At 42.7% G+C, this 20,487-nt stretch overlaps 1 protein-coding gene across 4 annotated transcripts in view; it reads right to left on the minus strand.

The window, feature by feature from the left end:
* Positions 1 to 20,487, minus strand: part of CTNND2 (catenin delta 2) — a 408,918-nt gene that overhangs the window by 101,041 nt on the left and 287,390 nt on the right. For 2 of the 4 annotated variants that reach the window (XM_040494055.1, XM_040494045.1), the window contains exons 9-11: positions 18,460 to 18,633; positions 4,649 to 4,723; positions 3,448 to 3,598 (exon numbers count right to left, since the gene is read on the minus strand). In XM_040494055.1, the coding sequence (XP_040349989.1) occupies positions 3,448 to 3,598; positions 4,649 to 4,723; positions 18,460 to 18,633 (400 nt within the window). The remainder of the gene's footprint in view (positions 1 to 3,447; positions 3,599 to 4,648; positions 4,724 to 18,459; positions 18,634 to 20,487) is intronic. The other 2 variants (XM_040494066.1, XM_040494037.1) reach the window with 1 other exon arrangement.

The following is a 20,487-nucleotide window of genomic DNA, read 5'->3' on the forward strand; positions in this document are numbered from 1 at the left end:
ATGGAATACTACGTGGCAATGAGAAAAAATGAAATATGGCCTTTTGTAGCAACGTGGATGGAACTGGAGAGTGTGATGCTAAGTGAAATAAGCCATACAGAGAAAGACAGATACCATATGGTTTCACTCTTATGTGGATCCTGAGAAACTTAACAGGAACCCATGGGGGAGGGGAAGGAAAAAAAAAAAAAAGAGGTTAGAGTGGGAGGGAGCCAAAGCATAAGAGACTGTTGAGAACTGAGAGCAGGCTGAGGGTTGATGGGGGGTGGGAGGGAGGAGAGGGTGGGTGATGGGTATTGAGGGGGGCGCCTTTTGGGATGAGCACTGGGTGTTGTATGGAAACCAATTTGACAATAAATTTCATATATAAATAAAAAAAATAAAGGCACATGTGTACAAACTACACTTCTAAATGCAAACACAAAGAAGTAAAATCGTGAAAAAAAATAAATAAAAAAATAAAAAAAATTAAAAAAATATATCGCCATTTATTTTTTAATTCTTTAATGTTTATTTATGTATTTATTTATTTAATTTATTTTTTTAATATAATTTATTGTCAAATTGGCTAACAAACAGTGTATACAGTGTGCTTTTGGTTTTGAGGGTAAATTCCTGTGATTCATTGCTTATATACGGCACCCAGTGCTCATCCCAACGGGTGCCCTACTCCATGCCCATCCCCCATTTTCCCCTCTTCCCCACCCCCCCTCCCATCGGCCCTCAGTTTGTTCTCTGTATTTAAGAGTCTCTTATGGTTTGCCTCCCTCCCTCTTTGTTTGTAATTAATGTTTACTTTTGAGAGAGAGAGAGAGAGAGAGAGAGAGAGAGAGAAATAGAATGGGAGCAGGGGCAGGGGAGGGGCAGAGAGAAGGAGACACAGAACTTGAAGCAGGCTTCAGGTGCTGAGCTGTCAGCACAGAGCCCAATGCGGGGCTCGAACCCGCAAACCATGAGATCATGACCTGAGCCCAAGTCGGAGGCTTAGCCAACTGAGCCACCCAGGTGCCCTAAAATGTATTGCTATTTAAAATCCTGGAGCCTCCAGCAAGAAATTCTGCTGGGTGATACTTGGTGAGACCTGTACCAGATTTGAACCCACAGCATTGTGATATAATAAATTTGTGTTGTTTTAAGCTACTGTTTGTGGTAATTGGTTGCTGCAGTGATGGAAAACTAATGCACCAAGAAACAAATAATATCAGGAGATAACATTAGAAGGATATAATGGAAATAAACTATAGTAGGGATTTATATAGTCAGAGATTAGCTTTCTGAAACCATAGACGCAGATGCAGCATGTTTTCACCCATGTTTTCTTGACAAGGCCCATGATCTATGCAGTTGCCACGCACGTCTATTGATGGTTTTCAAGTGTCGGCAATAGGACTTCCTGGGGGAGTGTTTTCCATGGACCACTTGTTACCAACAACTACTTTTGTGCACATTGCTTTGTATATTGTCATTTTACTGCTTGTAAGAGTGTGGCAATGATAGCTTAATTGTAAATATTTAAAACTGTTAAAAAGTTCAAATTTGTTACCAGAACTGATTTTCCCATAATAATAGATGTATGAAATAAATTAATAATAAGTTAAAAAAAAAGATACTTACATTTATTAGGCAAAGATTTGAAGTCTTTTTTCCCTGTAAATAAATAATGGACAAAGGTCCACAAATACTTTTGATTTTATTGGAGGATATGATGGGTATTACGAAACGGCAGGAAAAAAGTATCTGGTTTCCCGATCACAAAGGGCTTGGAACGCCATGCTCAGGAATGAGGACAGCACAAATAGACCCATGTCTCTATGTGAAATTTGTGTATGACATTTAGACCCACGCCTGGGACCCCAACTGTCCCAGGAATGGAAACTCGACCCTCTGCCCACGCTCACTCACTTTCTCCCTTTCCCCCGGCCCAGAGTTGGTACCATGTGAATCTTTGGCATGGTGGCTGGTCCAGCTCCCTGCTACCCAAACTCCAGTGACACCTGTTACCTGCACGGAGGCTTGCCAGACTTCATGAGGCATTGACCAAAGACCCTACTGGAACCCCCTCTTTAATCTCAGATGCTCTAGCAGGAATACATTGTGCGGAGGCTTGTGTCTCTTCTGGGGGAGGGAGTTCTCCTGGTTCACCACTCCTCCAGGCATCCATCGGCCTTGGCCTGGGATCTTCCTACCTGCAGAGAGGAGGAACCAGGAGGCCTCTCCCACTTGGGCTCCTACCACACTCTGCCCCAGACACAAGCAGCCCCTTGAAGACCCTGAACTCACCACCCAGCTCCCAGCTCCCCCACCGTTTGCCCTTCCCCCTAAATGTCCACAAGACCTACTCTCACCTCCTTCAAGGTTTTGCTCAGATGTAACCTTCCCACGACTACCTTGACTTTGACCTTCCACTTAAAATCACAACCCCTTATGCTGAGTGGAAGAAGCCAGACGCAAAAGCTCACATACGATATGACTCCATTTACATGAAATATGCAGAACTGGGACGTCTGCAGAGACAGAAAGGAGACTGTGGCTGCCAGGGTCTTGGAGGACGGAAAACGCCGGTGCCTACTTAACGGCTACAGGGTTTTCTTTAGGGTGGTGAAAAGGCTTTGGAATTTGACAGATATGGTAGTTGTACGACATTATGAAAATACTAAATGCCACGGTAATGGTAAGCTCTGAAGGGGTTAATACAATGTTATGTGAATCTCACCTCGATGAAAAAAACCGCCGCCTCACAATGATGGTTTCCTTTACCCCATGTAAGGTTTCTAACATACCGTCAAGTTCCTGCGAATGTATATTTTATTCGATGCGTCTCTCCCTTCTCCCAAATATAAACCCCACAAGGGCGAGCCTTCCTGTCTGCTGTGCTCACTGATAAAATCTCCGAGCCTAGAACAGGCCTGGAACAAAGCAGGTCAGGGATAAACATCTGTCGAATAAATAGATGAATATACGATCTCCTTAATGCTTCATTAATAAAAGATCTCCCCTATTTCTTGAGTACCGAATTAGAGGAAGAGGAGTCTTTTACAAATAGGATTAAAGGGCCAGTATGCTCTAATCCAAAACAGATCTTCAAACAGATAGGGGAAGAGATGTGGTGTGCAGCCATTAGAATCCCAAGTCACCACGTGGAAAGCAAACAAACAACCAGACAGAGACGTAGAGGCTCAGGACAGTGGTATCCAGTGCCGAGCACTGTGGTCGTTTTTAAGTTGCAAGGATTAGGAATGTCAACATACATTGCATTTTCCTGTAAATTCTAAAAGAGAAATCAGCTCACTGCATTTAAAGAAGGCGGCCAGCTGACAAAACGTGACCTCTAATAAATGCACTGTGTTTTGCACGTGCGGTTGTCTTGCCTATGGATTCGGCCACATGCACCTGCCGGGAAATGTTTTCATTTAGATTCTGAGACACTGTGAATTGCAGAGAACGTACCAATGAGCTCCTTGTTTCTGACGTCCAAGGCCATGTTCCGGAGTGCCGTGGCCACCGCGCACACCACACGGTCGTTATCTATTCGGAGCAGCTCCACGAGGATAGGCAGGCCTTTCTCTTTTCGGACAGCAGCTCGGATATATACTGACCACTGCAACGAGAAGGAAGGCCAAGGCGTTAGAAGCGGAGGTGGAAAACCCTAGAAGCTAACAGCACGTGCAGGCTTTCAGACGGCTGCTTTATAGGAGCCAAAAAGGATGAATTATCACGACCTGGTTGTAGAATGGGCTGAATGCGGTAGGCATGTACTGAAATGTCTTAACTTTATTTTCTGCCTTCAGTATATGCAAGAGGTTTTGGGGTTAATCAGTTATTGCCACGCTTATTTCTCTGATGCTGGCATTTGCAGTCCTTGACTTGGGCAAGCCACTTGATGCTTTAAGATGCGGAGGGCTAGGCCAGGAAGGGCTAGGACAGAAAGGGCTAGGACAGGAAATGCTAGGACAGGAAGGGTGGGCTGGTTTTTTGGTGTTAGGAGGAATAAAAAAGAACTCCGGAAAAGGTAGAAAATGATAAAAAGTTGAGGACAGGTCACTTTTTTAAGAGACCTGCATTTGGAGGTGGGGCACGCAGGTGGGTTGGTGAACATACGGTCACTAAATTATTGGCTGAATAATAAAAAGTCAATGAGTCAGAAAAAGGTAAGGGTGAGGAGAGGTAAACATGACACTTAAAGTCAAGAGTAAAAACCGTCAGATTTTTAAGAAAACATTTGGATCAAAATGTATTATGTCTGGGGCCATTATTCAATGTCCATTTTATAAAGTAAGACATACAGTTTGTTTTGGATTGGTGGTTGTCGGCTTTAATGGAACACACCTACTTTTTATCTGAAACGTATTTGCAACTTCAGGATGATAAAGCATTCAGATTCATTTAACGGAATGCAGGGAGGTCCACGTTTTCCGGACATTTACATATATACTTCATATTGTTGTACAGTACTCCAGAGAAGAGTGTGCACAATAAAAACCAAGCAATGTAAGGGTTTAAGAAAATGGCATTCATGACATGAAGTTCTGGATTCTGTGGCAGTCCTTCAGGGAACCACCAAAGGTGGGACCGAGTCCCCACCCCTCCCCCACCAGGCCCTTCCATCCCCCATTCCCATCAGGGCAGGCACCCCAGAGCTGGCTCTCACCTGTGGCAGGCAGGGAGCCCCCTCTGGCAGTGAACGTAGGGCATACGCCATGCCTGCCACATCCTCAGCCCAGCCCTGCATGAAATATGAGATTAAAAAACACACACAACTTCATCCTGTCCTATGTCAGAAGTCACATTCACATAGTTTCTTATCACCATCAACTCACACTGTATGGTTTTTCTCCTGCCCCCACTCTGTCCTTCAAGCTCTAGGAAGCCTGAGGGGCTTGGGGAAACAGACTGAATTCAATAAAGCATCTCTTGATTGCAATGGACTATTCCACAGCCCCACTCTCAGGGAGCAAAGAAATCAACAGTCAGAAATCCTTAGACATACAAAAATCTCAAGGTTTGGAAACTTCTCACTGAAATTTGGGTGTCTGGATGGGATATCCCTTCTGAGGGAGGGAGGCCCCTCGTGAAGACAGTACAAAACCACTTTGTGTCATCAGAAATTTCACTTGCAATGTGACATGCTGAGATATGCTTTTCATCCACTTCCTCCACTACCTGTGAACCTTCTTGTCTCCAGTGCCCGGAAAAGACTAGAAACCTGAGCTTATGCAGCCCACTCATTGTTGGCTTTCTTCCCTAAAACTAAGAAGAGAAGCTAGAAAAAAGAAGAAAACGGAAATCAGATGTAGGGTCAATGTCTACGTATTATAAGATGAACGTCAACGATAAACTTTACTGCTGGGGTGATATTCTGGACCTTTTAAGACACCACAGGGAATGTTCTCAGTCATTTAAGCAGGCTGAAGCATAAGCCCTAAAGATGACCTCTTTGGCGCCTCCTTCTAGGCCCAGGATGCTGGCTCATACATTACTGATCTCTCCTAGTTCCCCAAGGCCCTGGGAGGTCGGCATTAGCATTCTTATTTTACGGATGGGGAAATCTAGACACAAAGATGTCAAATACCCTGCCTATGGGGGCCACCTGCGCCTGGTCCTGTTACTCTACATCTGCTTCTCTTTATGATGCTGCCGATACTTCCTCCTCTGCCATCACCTCCCTCTCACCTAATCCCCTGTGCTCAGTCTCCCAGACACTGCCTCTCCCTCTCCTTCATCCTTCCAAACGTAGACAGAGGGGAACCTGGCCATATCTGAAATGAGCCAAGAAAGGAAGGCTTGGACTTTGTTTTTTCTTCTTGGAAGTTCAGCTATTACATCCCTCCCATGTTGGATGGAAAGATGATCTGGTGTTGGGAAAATAATGACAATCCTTAAGCCTTCCTGGGAAGTGATTTCGGAGTAACAAAAAATGGCTATAGATAGCCCCAAACGTGTCTGAGTTACAGATATGCCTCTTTGGCATGGGAAAAGGGTCAACAACAGTGGTATGTTCTCCCTAAGTGAAAAGAGATAATCAGATAATGGATTTGACCTTACATTATTGATACACAGAAAAGAACTTTTATTTTGACACTTTTAGTTCTGTGTGCTTGCACATACAGTTGACCCTTGAACAACACGGGATTTGGGGCACTGACCCCCTATGTGGTCAAAAATCTGCATAAAACTTTTGACTCGCCCAAAACGTAACAGGCTGCTGCTGACCTAAAGCCTTACCAACAAGACAAACAGTAGATTAACACACAGGTTGTATGTTACATGTATTTATACTGTATTTTTTTTATAAGAACGTAAGCTTAAGAAAGGATATTATTCAGAAAATCATAAGGCAGAGAAAATACATTTATAGTACTGATGTATTTATTGACAAAAGTCCATGATTAAGTGGAGGTGCATAGTCCAAACTCATATTGTTCACGAGTCAACTGTATAGGAAAAATTCCCAATATTAGTTCCATACAAGACAACTCAGAATACGTTATTTACATTCCACTCAAGAGATGTTGCAAGTTTCCACAAGTTTTATTGACGTGCAAAGTGACACGACAGTGATGGTTTCTACGTAGTAATCAGTCTTGGAGTAGATCACGTGTAAGCCACGCGTGTAACCTGCATGAAACCCAGCAGAAGGAGTAAAAGAGTGCAGGAGTGGAAAGAGGGAAAGGAATTCAGTAACTGGGGAATGTTTCACAGGTGCACTCAACACAGAAACATGAAGCTCGTTTAGAGGTTTTCTGGAAAAGAAGGGAGTTGCCTTGAAAAGCATGGCAGCCTCTGTTGTGCTTAGAAAGGTGTGCGGGTTGCCAAAAGTTTGGTGATAGGAACAAAGTAGGAGTACTGCTGGCATAAAAACAGCTGAACAAGAGAGAAAAATGCTTCATAACTCACTGTGGCCGAGTGGCTCTTTGGGTGGAACCTTAACTTCCCATAAATGGAATACGACAGCACTGTGCACAGAGCACGTCAGTGTGGAGGGAAGGGCGTGGACCAGGATGCCTTTAAGAAAAGTGGTCCATGAACTGAAGAGACGATGTTTGATGATTCAAAGAGAGGAGAAGGAAGAGGGGAAGGAAGGGGAGGAGGAAGGGGAGGGGGGCGAATGACAAGAAAGATGTAAGAGGAGGAGAAAGACAAGGAGAAGGATCTGGTCCAGGAGAAAAGAGCACAGATATGTTTCAAACTCTTCTTGGTGAGACGCTTTCCCAGTGATGATCCCAGGAGAGCCACGAGTCCTCGAAAACAAACTTAACACTTCAGTCAACTGTCAGGCACTGCTCTAATGTCTTTATATATATTAACTCATTTAATCCCCATCTCTACCCTATGCAGTAGCCACTATGGTAACTTCCACTTTACAGATGAGGCAAGGGAGCCACAGCAAGGCTTCTCAGTCTGCAGACGCTTGGGCAGGTCTTGAACCCAGGGAGCGCTGCCCCAGAGTTGGTGGGCTTGGCCTCCATTCTCATCTGCCTCTCAGAAAGACATCTGCACTCATGGTTGATATAATCCTTACAAATGTACCAATTAATCTTGGTTTAATGGGGGATGCTATTACTTAGGACTTGCAATAAATAGCCCATCTGGCACTCCTCGAAACTCCTGAGTTAAAGACCCTTCAAGTGCTATCAGTGGAACGACTGGGCACTTCAACCCTGTCTTGAGAACAGCCTGTCCAGATCTAGCAGATCTGATACAAGAAGTTGCATATGGTTGGGATGGCAAAGAGAAAGGCCTCGTTTGTGTCACGAAAGGATGCTTCCGTGCATGTGATGTGACAGCAATTCAAACCACCGAATGCTCTTCCTTCTCCTCCTTGCTTACGGCTCTCCCTGAAGACAGGTCCGCCATGATTTGACCCAGGTGTTCTCAGGATGGGACAGAGCATAAAGCAGTGAATGTTGCCTTTAAGGGTGGAAGGCACAGATGTAGGTAAAAGGTTGGGACATACCTGGAAGGGGATGAGAATAGGCAGAAGACAATTTGGCCTCTCCTCAGGCAACACGGAGCCTCCAAGTCATGGAGAGAAAGGGTCCGGGTTGGAGAGGAAGCAGGAGGTGTGAGAGCATTGTGGGGGCTGCCACCAGATGCGCCCCCAGACAAGTCGTGCTCTGTGTGAGGAGCTGACAAAGATCCCTGGAAGATGAGAGCTGAGAAGACCGAGGCTCTGCTGCCCACCCTGCTCACGGCAGTGTCTGTTCAAGAACCAGCGAAGTCCCTGCATCATCATGGAGCAGCGGCCACAGAGCCACCGGCAACAGACTTGGGGGGCAGGAAAAGGCTCCTGTGGCTCCAGTGTGGCATAGAATAGCCTCTGAGCATTTCTGTTGTCTCCAGTGGGTGGGCCGTGTAAGTCAGCTGAGGAGGAAGGGCTGAGGACCCAGGGCTGCAGAGGGGGGTTAGTCGGCCAGGAGGAGAGGACACATCAGAACAGCAGGTGTGGACAGTGCTTGCCTGGGTTAAGGAGTGGATGTGGCTGCATCTCAGGGGAGCTTACAGGTTGTGGCTGTATCTCAGGGGAGCTTAATAGTTATGGGGGGGTGGGGCAGGTGTGGGCCAGGAGAGAACCTTGGACCAGAGAGAGTCCTGTCACCAATTATCATATCCCGTCTGAGAGCCCAACAGGACAAGGAAGTCTGTCCTGGGCAAGAGCAGCTTAGGACAGAGATGATGCCACACTGAAAACAGACACCCAATCCCTGTCCCCTGCGGGTATATTTCTGTAAGAACCCCACCCCCCAAGTTTAGCATCAACTGCAGGGGGCAGGAGAGGATGAAGGCTGACAAACATAAATATGGCCAAGTGTTAAGCCTGAAGAGACTGAAAAATAGCTGCATTTTATTGAGTTTACCTAGAAACGTCTAGATTATTTTCTTTTCTTCCCATTTTGCATTGGACACAATGCAAGTGCAGAGACGAAACCAAACTGAACTACACAAAATAAAGAAAATTACATGAGTTTTTGTTCAATAATGTTCCTCACTATCCCCATGGAGGATTTGGTAATAAAGTGAAGATAGGAGCGTCTCGGTGGCTCAGTGGGTTAAGCGTCGGACTTCGGCTCAGGTCATGATCTCACGGTTTGTGAGTTCGAGCCCTGCATCAGGCTCTGTGCTGACAGCTTCAGCCTGGAGCCTGCTGCCCAATCTGTGTCTCCCTCTCTCTCTGCCCCTCCCCAGCTCGTGCTCTGTCTCTCTCTCAAAAATAAATAAAAATATTTAAAAAATAAAGTGAGAAGAATGCTTTTTAACCCTTTCCACTCAGGCTACCTCAATCTGATGTGGATTCTCAGAAGCTTCACTTTTCAAATTCTCAGCCCAGCCACAAACAGGATTGATGGCTACAATTTTTCCAAAGATTTCTCCCCTGCTTAAGCCCTGGTTAAGGCTGACTTATGTTCCTAAAAGAAGATCAACACTGTAATTTAACTAGCTTTTCCCTCTTGAAATCCTAATAGTTTGCTAAATAAGTAGAGATAGTGGTTTTTTTTTTTTTGGTACTTAATATTCTATTAAGAGGCTGAACCCATGATGGTGCTAAACTTCTGACTTTGTTGATTAATATCTCTATTCACATTAAATAATAATATTTTTGATGAATATCTTACAAGTTCTCCTGCTTTAGAAGCATAGTCGGCGATTAAATGGTTTTCTGTTGTGTGACGGTTTCCCCGTTGAATTCCTTTATCAAATTCCCTATGTTTCCTTTTGATATGGTAAAGAAAAGTCACGTTTTCAAACCAAATCCTTCCAAACATAATTTCACCTTTCAGATGCATTTTGGCATCCTCCAGTGTCACAGGACCACAATGTGCTAAAATCTGACAGCTGTAAATTGAATAAGTTGCAATGAATTTTGCACAGATTCCACGAGACTTTGAAATTTGTTTCTGAATTCACTTATGATGCTATGTTATTTACCGCAGTCCTTCATTCTCACGATATGAGGGCAGAAAGTATCAAAAAAATTCTCCTTCTTCCGTCTCATTCTAACTGACAGTTTACTATAAAAAGAATGTTCAAAATACTCAGAAACTGTGTGGCTTTTGTTGCATGCGTCACATTATTCTCTTTAGTGTGGATTTCTACCTGGATTACCATGCTCATACAGGACTGTGGCTGGTGATCACAACAGGATTTATGAAGCAGCTGGGAACCTCAACCACAAGGCCCTCAAATGCTGGGGTTCGGCTGCGGTGGAGACAGGACATAGGTGTCCCCTGTTTAAATTCAGATCTTGTTGCAGGATTACATGTTTTTGTTTTCAAAGTCCATTTTATTTAAAAAAAATTTTTTTTTCAACGTTTATTTATTTTTGGGACAGAGAGAGACAGAGCATGAACGGGGGAGGGGCAGAGAGAGAGGGAGACACAGAATCGGAAACAGGCTCCAGGCTCCGAGCCATCAGCCCAGAGCCCGACGCGGGGCTCGAACTCACGGACCGCGAGATCGTGACCTGGCTGAAGTCGGACGCTTAACCGACTGCGCCACCCAGGCGCCCCTCAAAATCCATTTTAAAAAGTTGTATCTGTAATGAAGAGGGCTAGCGAGGAACTCCCTTGTGCCGTTAAACCAATAAATCAGTTTAATAAATAAAATGTTTAATTAAGGTCATGGCAGCTATTGCATACGTAAAGCGTTTGTTTGTATTTTTAAAACGTAAGTCAGGTTAGTGCAAAGACTGAATTTTACTGCAAGTGTTTATGCGATGCTGAAAATTGAAGTGCAAGCAAGAGAATTTCCTGGCGGGGGCGGGGGGAAGCATTTAGATATGCTTTTGTGGTAAGAACAAATAAAGAAGGTCAAGCTCACATAAAAGCCATGGAGAAGACGCATTCACTCAACTGACAGTAACAAGTATACCTGTCCCCCTACCTCTCAGGCCGTCTCAAGGATCAGCAATTCTCAATGAAAAAACATACCTTTAACAATGGGCCTTTCTGAACACAGAGAGTCTTTTTTGGTGACTGTTATCAAATATGTCTTCACTGTGTGCAAATGGTATTTAGAAATGCCTTCTGGGCCACAAAATGTGACGCTGTTAGATCACAGGTGTGGTGTGTCTGAGAGGACGGATGCCACAGATCTTATTCTAAGAGTCTGGCACGTTCTCTAGTGACAGGGCTGTGTAAACATCCCACTGGGAAGGGGATATGGACAAGAATGAGTGTTCAAATGAATCTGCTTCCTCCCCTGCTTTTTTGACAGCAAAGATGGTGACTGGGAAGTGTAGGCAGGGAGAACTCAGGGATTCTTTATTCAATATAACAAAATAAAAGTAATTTAATTGTTCCTCATCCTCACTTATTAGATGCTAAATCAGAAAGCTTTTCCTTTATTGCATCCTTCTTTTTTTTCTTTATAAACATGGTGATTCATGGGGAGAGGGAGTTACATCTCATATTTTTCTCTTGGATCCAGAAAACATATTATTCGGGGGACATGAAGCACAGTCTGGAGGGACTGTGCTGATACAAACCCTCTCCGTCTTGCAAATACAAGGCACACCTTTGGTTGAAGACCTGGCTAGTAAGGTACCTAAAGTGCCACTGGTTTTTACAAAGATGTTAACAGTTTTATTTTGTAACATAAATTGAATATATTACCAAATCTCTGTCCCTTCAGAATGAAGAATTTTACTCTTTTTGAATCTGGATTCAGATTACTTTGTGACTGGGAATTGGTTTTCACTGTCAGGGGCCTATGAATGTAGAGAAAGCATGTGTCTCCTGGAGGCTAGGAGTTGAGCCCAGATTATACGAGAGGGACACACATGTAAGATCTTGACTCTCGTAAGGGAACATTTCTGGTTGTGGATTTGTGGTTTTTTTTCCACTTCTTGCTGGTAGATGGTGACCACAAGAGTAGCCTTGGAAGTCACGTGTTGAAGATGGCAGAAGGGCTGTTGTGAGCTGGTGTGAATTAATTCATGGAGGGGAGCTTCCCTCTTCACACACCTGCCCATACCCGTTACATCAGAGAAGATAACTTCTGTCTTCTGTCTTGAATTAGCCCTTGCGTATTTGGGACCTCTTTGCTATGGCCGTTAGCATCCTTCTTAAAGGAGATGTGCTAGTGTATTACAGTGAACTCTAATCATGGACTCCTAGCCCTAAGGTGTTAGCTAGTGACGTTGGCAGTGTACTTCCTCATTCCTGACCTCTTCCTTGTAAAACCGACTCCAGGAACACTCTTGCGCCTAGTGCAGACATACACCTTTGTGTATACGTTCCTACCATAGCATCCACAATGGGTTTTGAACTTCTCGTTTACATGTTTATTATACTGGAAGGTACCAGGGGGAAGGTACCAAGTCAAACTCAGCTTCCTGTTTCAAGTGTCTTCCAACTAACAGCTCACAATCGGAGAGTAAAAAAGTGTTTACCTGATGAAAGATCATATTAGGTTAATTTTTAGAATCTAGTGGTTATTATTTAAGAATAGCACTCTCCACTGAAAGGAACTAATAAAAAGGATCAAAGCTACCACAATTTTTGAAAGGGCCAGCAAGTTGTAGCCACTCCACAGAAACACTGTTAGGGCTTAAAGTGCTCACATGCTCCTTTACTGGTCTTTTTTTTTTTTTTTTCAACATTTATTTATTTTTGGGACAGAGAGAGACAGAGCATGAACAGGGGAGGGGCAGAGAGAGAGGGAGACACAGAATCTGAAACAGGCTCCAGGCTCCGAGCTGTCAGCCCAGAGCCCGACGCGGGTCTCGAACTCACAGACCGCGAGATCGTGACCTGGCTGAAGTCGGACGCTTAACCGACTGCGCCACCCAGGCGCCCCTTTACTGGTCTTTTCTAAAGCCAAACTAATCCCTTAATCCCGTGGTCCCTGTGTGTGGGGTTAGACCCTGATACGGAGCCGATGAATACTTGCTTATCCTCTGGACTGGAAGAACAGAATACCGAGTGGCAAGACCTGAGCCCCACAGCTCTGATGATGCAAGAACAGTTAACCTGAAGTTTTTGTTTGAATTCCCACTGACCCACCTGCTCAGATAATTAATAATGCCAGTTCCCAGGTTAGCCCATGTCTTAAACTGTGCTCAAATGGGGATTAGGTTCCTGATCGTATTACAACTGTCCTAGGTATAATCTGTGCCCCTGGGGTTCCTTTAAGAGCAGGTTGTGCCTGGTAGATACCGAACCAGAATCAGTTTTCTATGTAATTGGCCCCGGCAGATTCAGAATGTTGCTTCACTGTCTTCTCATTGTCATTGTTGCTGATGAGAAATCAGCTGTCACTCTTCTTTTTGTAAGGACAAGTCTTTTTTTCTTCTAGCTGCCTTTTTTTTTTTAATAAGTCATAATTTTTTGTGTGTGTGCAGTTGACACACAATGTTACTCTCTAGCTGATTTTAAGATGTTCTGTTTACTACTGATTTTGATCAATTTGACTGATGCACCTTAGTACGGTTCCTTTATGCTTCTGCTTGGGTTTTCTTGAATTGCTTGGATCTGGGAGTTTAGGGTTTTCATTACATTTGGGAAATTTTCAGGTATTATTTCTCCAAATATTTTTGTTCTCTTATCTTTCTCCTTTCTCTCTCCTTTCCTTTGGGATTTTTTTTTTTTTAAGAATTTTTTTTTTACCTTTATCTGAGAGACTGAAAGAGAGTGTGGGCAGAGAGGGATTGAGAGAGAATTCCAAGCAGGCTATGTGCTCTCATCACAGGACCTGACAAGGGGCTCGATCTCACAAACTGTGAGACCATGACCTGAGCTGAAATCAGGAGTCAGATGCTTAACCAACTAAGTCACCCAGGCACCCCACCTTTGAGGATTCTAATTACATGTGTATCAGGCCACTTGAGGCTCATTGATAATTTATGGGGTTTTTTTTTTTTCTTTGTGTTTCATTTTGGGTAGTTTCTGTTCAGGTTGTAAATCTTTTTCTTCTGCAATAGCTAACCTTCCTATTATCCCATCCCATCCCATGTGTTTTTTATTTCATACATTGTATTTACAACTCTAGAGGTTTTATTTGAGTCTTACTTACTTTCCGTGTTCTAATTAACTTCTTGAACACAGGGAACACAGTCGATAGCAACTGCTTGTCTGCTAATGTTAACTTCTGTGTCCGTTCTGAGTCGCTTTTGAATGATTGATGTTTCTCCTTACTATGAACTACATTTTCCTCTTTATTTGGTTGTAAGCTTATTTTCAACTAAGATGCCAGACATTCTTCATTTTAATCTGCTGGATGCTGCATGCTTTTTGTATTCCTACAGATATTTTTAAGCATTGTTCTAGGATTCAGTTAATGTGGAAACTATTGCTACTTTTGGATCTTACTTTTAAGATTTTATAGGAGAGACCAGGTCATATTTAGTCCAGGGCTAATTATATGCTTAGTGTCAGGAGACAAGACCCTCCTGAGCACATACCCAGTGGCCCGTGAAGTACAGGTTTTCCTGTCTGGCTCTTCGTTAGGCACACTATACCCATCCCTGTGTGAGCCGAGTTTAATTCTCCCTAATTGCGCGAGCTTCTTTCCTCTGCTTTGGGCATCTACCTCACATGCATTCACTGATAGTTCCCTGCTGAATATTTGAGGGGAATCCTCTGTGTGTGGCTTTCTCCTGTCTGGAACTATGTCCTATGAACACTAGGTGCCCTGTCTCCCCAGATTCCCAGCTCCGTCTCCTAGGCTCAGTGTCTGCTGAGCTCCTCTGGAGTTCCTAGGTCTTGGGCCATGGTCTGCAGACTCCCAAGGCAGTGTGATGGAGCAATCGGAGGGCTCACCTTGCTTGTTTTCTGTCTCTCCTAGATCACTGTCCTTCACTGACTAATGCTTGGTGTCTTAAAAACCATTGTTTGTTATATTTCTCTAGATTATTTGTTGTTGTTGTTGTTGTTGTTATCCTTCCTTAAAGGTAGGTAAACCTGGACCTTGTCACTTCATCTGGGCATCTTGGCTGGAAGTCCCCCCAGGTGTAGCTGTTTCTATAACTCACGGCTTTGGAAATCAGATTGTTCAGTGACGATGACGAAAGTAATGCCAAACTCCCAAGAGCCAGGTTTACTCTATAGTGGATTTGGATGTATATGGCACTCACAAGACAAGTGCAGTCGTTGCTATCAGGACTAGCGACTGGGGTCTTGTGGGGAAGAAATCACTAAGTCATGTGTGATTAAGGCCAGTGACTTGGTTATGACCTAGATCCTCTCCATCTCCTCCTCCTTAGGTTGGGCCCATCCTTGTCCTGCCTCAGGCTGGTCATCATGTCCAACTGAATGTGTTGTCTCTAGGAGCCTGTTGATTGGGCAGGATCTTCAGATAACCTCTGTGTTTAATCTGACCCAATTCCTACCTCCTAGGCATCATGCTTCATGCACCATTTTCAAAACTTTGTTTCTTTTTATTTAAACTTTATGCTTCACATCACACCATTAACTAGAATAAGACAATTGTCAAACCATGGTTTCTACTTTTATTTGCTGTATTCCACTGATGCCTGGGTTCACTTTTACATGGTACTCCAACTGCTAAGCTCCACGTAATTCACTGTCCTTGTCAAGGCTGTTGCCCCTGACTCTAGGGACAAGTCTCAAATTTCCCAGTTCTCTCATTTTTTATTCATTTTGGCCACATGGCCAGAGATTCTGTTTCTTTCTTCACTACATCTATGTTGCTATCATGTTACCTCATTAAATATTAACAGCTTAATATCCAAGTATCTCTTCACTCTATCTTTTTTTAGAAATTAAATAAAATAAATAATAGATTCTTTGAAAATGGTCACATTTTAGGGGGACTCTACAAAAATATCTAAAGTATCCGACTTAATAATAAGTGCAGAATGTATTTCTATAGTTCAAACCCTAGGTTTGCATAAAGTTCAATTACAACGGAAATAACCCACAAATGCGAGTTGAAAGAGCATTCATTCACATTTTGGAAATCTCCAAAGTACTATATCCAATTGTTTTGATATTCTGTGACAAACAAAATAATTGTGCTGTAAGTGGAAAAAAAAAAGTAACCAAAGTCCATGTTGACTATGAAAAAAATGTATCACTCTGCTTTTGCCATTATACCATTATTCTTTTTCTGATGCTCATAAACCAAGTAATGAGTCTCTTAAAGTTTAAAAAGTATTTAAGACCATTATGAAGATCTAGTTTGCTAGTCAATTTGTTACAGAAAAAGAGTGTGCGTGATCTTCCTATAAAGAGAAGTTATTGTTTCGCATGATGAGGTCTATAAAAAGCTGTCTCTATACAGAATTCTGGTGCTTTACACTTTACATTTCTGCTTTTGTTTGGGTCATAAAAAGTTAAGGACACTAAAAAAATGCCACTAAATTTCAACAGTTGCTGTAAAAATACATTCTTAGTACTCTAGGTTTCAGATGGTAGCACTGTCTGCATGAAACTCGATCCCATTGTGAGTCTTTAATCAATCTGTTAATCAGCGAAGACTCTTTCTTAAAAAAATCTTTTTTTTTTTTATTTTGAAAAGGAAGGATTTCTCTGTTTGGTTTTTGTACAAGTTATTTTTGATCTTTTAAAAATTATAACCATTTACCAGTATTTGGCTTAATGATGACCCTAAATCATCACTATGGATTGTCTACTTTCCCTTCCCACATATGTCCTTATCATTTAATATGGTGTGTTAATACATTATAAAGTAAATGAAGATAATGTGATTGACTATTATGCACGCTTGTGCATTTGTATTTTGATAAGAAAACTCTTAGTAAATAAATATACATATATTTATATATTTATAACTACACACAAATATTCCTTAGCAGTCCCTTGCCCTGCCTGAAGACTACGCCATTTTTCTAGAGTTATTAGGATGGCAAATGCTTTTGATAAGTAGCGTTGACCAAACTTTTGGCCACATGTAATAACAGCCCATTGGCCTGTGGCATCCTGCCACCATTTTTGCATCTAGTGTCAGGATTGATCCGCAAGCTGTGACTTGAAGCAGCCACAGTATCCTCTGTCTGAAACTGACACATCCGAGCAGTCAGGCACTATCATTTGCTCAGGGTCACAAAGCTCAGAAAAGGCAGAGACTAAGTTTGAGTTGTAACTTGAATCGAAGCCTCTTAAATTTAGAGGGAGATAAGATCGAACACAGGGTTCATTCAAGGAAGTGATTTCCACTATTATCTCTTCCCCAGTCATGCAAGGCCCTACTCTGGGACTCCTCCTGACGTGACTCAACTTTTGAAACTTTTCTCTGGTTGAAAGCAAAAGGTAACTTCACTTCAAGTCTAGTCCAACCTGAATTCCTTCTGAGCAACACTGGGGACACCTATGGACGGGGAGGAAAGAGACAGTGATGTTCATTCCTAAGACTCTCAAAAGAAGCGATGGGTCTGCCCATATGTCAGCAGCCAGCTCCTGGGAGGTGTTGTCAGGGCTTGTCCCCAAGGGCTGGGATGTCCCACCTGAGAAAGAAGGCATTGCTGCAGCAGTGGAAACAAAGAACGACAGAGAAGACACAAGAAGGCAGATATTGGAAGCTAGAGCAAGAAGGGAGGAAGGGAGGATGTAGTTTGTGTGACAATGTTGAGGACAGTATGTGCAGTGCCTGTGACACTGAGCTTCTGAGAATTCTCTGTGTCTTATTAACATCGTTTTAAAGAAAGTGAATGCGAGACAGTGATTTATGTGTCTTCCAAGCCCCAGGCTCTTATATTAAATGAAATGAAAAATGGATGGCAGAGGTTCAAACTTCCTCTCTTGATATTTTCCCCATATGCCCTCATTCTCCCATTTGACTACACTCTTCTGTGCAATAAGACAAGTTAGCTCATGTAATGGTTAGTGACTAAACTCAAGAATTCTTTGCTATGGTGAATCCTTTTCTACCCAAAATGAGGGTCGTGGAAATTTTCCATGAAAACCAATCAGGAACAGTGTGTATTTTCAAGAATTCAGAGAAAAAGGCCCTCCTAATCTCCTAATCTCCTTCCCCATTGTCCCTTCTGGCCAAAGAGACCCAGCAATACTATTCTACTCTGTAAGCCCATAGGTTAAAAATGAAAGAGGTTCTTTTCCTTTGGGGACTGGACCAACTACAACATTATAGGGGTTTGCATGGGTTTTGAAACAAGGTGCTTGGGTATTAGCTCCCTTAACAGGAAACAACAGAGCTTGGGAAAGCATCCACGTGTCACAATCTCCCCTGAAAACAAAATAGCTCAGCTACACAGATAGAATGGAAAGCATATCACAGCATTTTCCATGACCATACTTACATCTATTCATCTATACTTTGTAGTGATCTTCAAGGACTCCCGAGCCCTTGAGAATTTTTAAAAGGAATACCTTTCTATGTCCAACAGTTCAATGGAACTGGTCTTTCTCTAACATCCTCAAAAACTGTATTGGAATTGCATATCTCACAACTGGATTTCTATTCCTTTCTAAGGACGTGCTCATAATTCCAGATTTCCTCTTTATGATAATGAACTAGTCATACCTTCCAGCTCCCTGCAGCCAAGTTCTGCAGGGCACCTGCCGCCCCTTCCAGCGTGTCTGCGTTTGAGCACTCAGAGAGCAGTGTGAGGTAGGGTTTGACTATTGATGGGTGCCACAGCATCTGGATCCCTTTTGGTGGTTCTGCACAGTCTGGAAGAGGTCCTACTCCATCCCACTGGTGGAAAAAAAAATAAGAGAGTAAACATTTTTAGCATCGCTACACTTCCCAACTTTGCCTCCTGTAAACGTGACACACAGAAACAAAAACACACACGACGTCTGGTGAACATCGATTGCGCGCAGGGTAGTGCCTTCGTAAGCCAAAAACGAGAGAGCCACTCCTGTCCACCAAGAGCTTAGGATGGAAAGTGAAAGGCTGTAGAGCATGTACGTAAGTGAATGTAATTGGCAGGAGAACGCATAAGCTCTGTAAGAACGGTGCCAGCACATTGCTGTTTAAAGGAAGAGGAAATAAATTAATTTTGGTGGGTAGAGTGGACGAAAGCCAACGATCAAGGTGGCGTGTCTTACAGTTAGCCTACTACTAGCATAACAGAGTACATGGCAACACTCAACTGCCTTTAATTCTTATGCCTAAGTGCCAGCTGATAAATTCTTATATAACTCCTAAAATACGTATTTGTCGGACTTTGAATTCCATCACTGCATTGTAGACATCACAAAAAGAGACAATTGCTATCGCTTATCAGATGCATTGACCTAGCTAACGGCAAATCTAGATTTTATGGCGATTCTGATCGTTCAGCTGGCTTTGAATTGGATCTGGCGAATAATAAGAGAATGTGTAATTAAAAATTAAAACAAATAATTTCAAAACTACCACTTACTGCACCAGGGGATATAGCAGACCATTAAAAATGGTAGTTATGACGACCGTGTAGCAATGTGTCTGGACAAATAATAAACGTAAAATGAACAAAGCAGGATGCAAAGCGGTATGTGGTTTGTGCTTTACAGCAAGTAAAATGCGCCACAGAAACACGCATGGTAATAAAAACTCATTAACAAAGTGTTCATGTCTTTCATTTTTTCCACAGTTCAAGTTTTCTGTTCCTCTTGGGATTTTAAAAATATGAAAAATTACAATAGTGATTCTGATCTTTGATCACAAACAACCTTTGTCTTTTGGGAAAGATAAAGGCAATAAATACAATGAGGGGAGAAATGAAGTAAACTCTATGTTTAGAAAAAATACTCGCGGGGCGCCTGGGTGGCGCAGTCGGTTAAGCGTCCGACTTCAGCCAGGTCACGATCTCGTGGTCCGTGAGTTCGAGCCCCGCGTCAGGCTCTGGGCTGATGGCTCAGAGCCTGGAGCCTGTTTCCGATTCTGTGTCTCCCTCTCTCTCTGCCCCTCCCCCGTTCATGCTCTGTCTCTCTCTGTCCCAAAAAATAAATAAAAACGTTGAAGAGAAAAAAAAAAAAATTAAAAAAAAAAATACTCGCGTATTTACCTATGAGAAAAGTCCCAGGAAAACAAAATCATCCTTCACAATTTCAGGGTAGGGACACTAATTTATTTTACTCCTTATTTGTGTTTATTAATGGCTGCTTAACATATAGTCTAAATGACATATACTAAACTTCCCTGCACATATTTGGGCCCATATCTGTACATGTATGTGTGTATATATCTATGTATAAATACACAATCATAGCTGTATTTCAAAACCTGTGTTTCTTAGTTCTGAAAATTTTACTGGAGCACAAGCTTACTTCATATCCTTGGAACATAAAGATGGAAGTGTTGATAGGGAAAGTGTAAAGCTATTTAACTGTCACAAATCATTTTAAGAATTGCATTATTTTCTATGAGAAAAATTAAAAACTCATGTCTTCTTTTTCTCAATTATGCCACAGCTTAGTTTAAGCGAAGGCCAAAGCTCAGAGATGAATATCCCAAGGATGGACGTTGGACATCCCACAAAAGGTCATCTTCAATGAGAATGTCACTCAATTTCAACGTCGTAACAAGGACACTCAACGTGGGGGAATCTGCTTATGCTTTTAA

The sequence above is a fragment of the Herpailurus yagouaroundi genome, unplaced genomic scaffold (assembly GCF_014898765.1).
Source record: "Herpailurus yagouaroundi ecotype Mexico unplaced genomic scaffold, PumYag 29, whole genome shotgun sequence".
Lineage (NCBI taxonomy): Eukaryota > Metazoa > Chordata > Mammalia > Carnivora > Felidae > Herpailurus > Herpailurus yagouaroundi.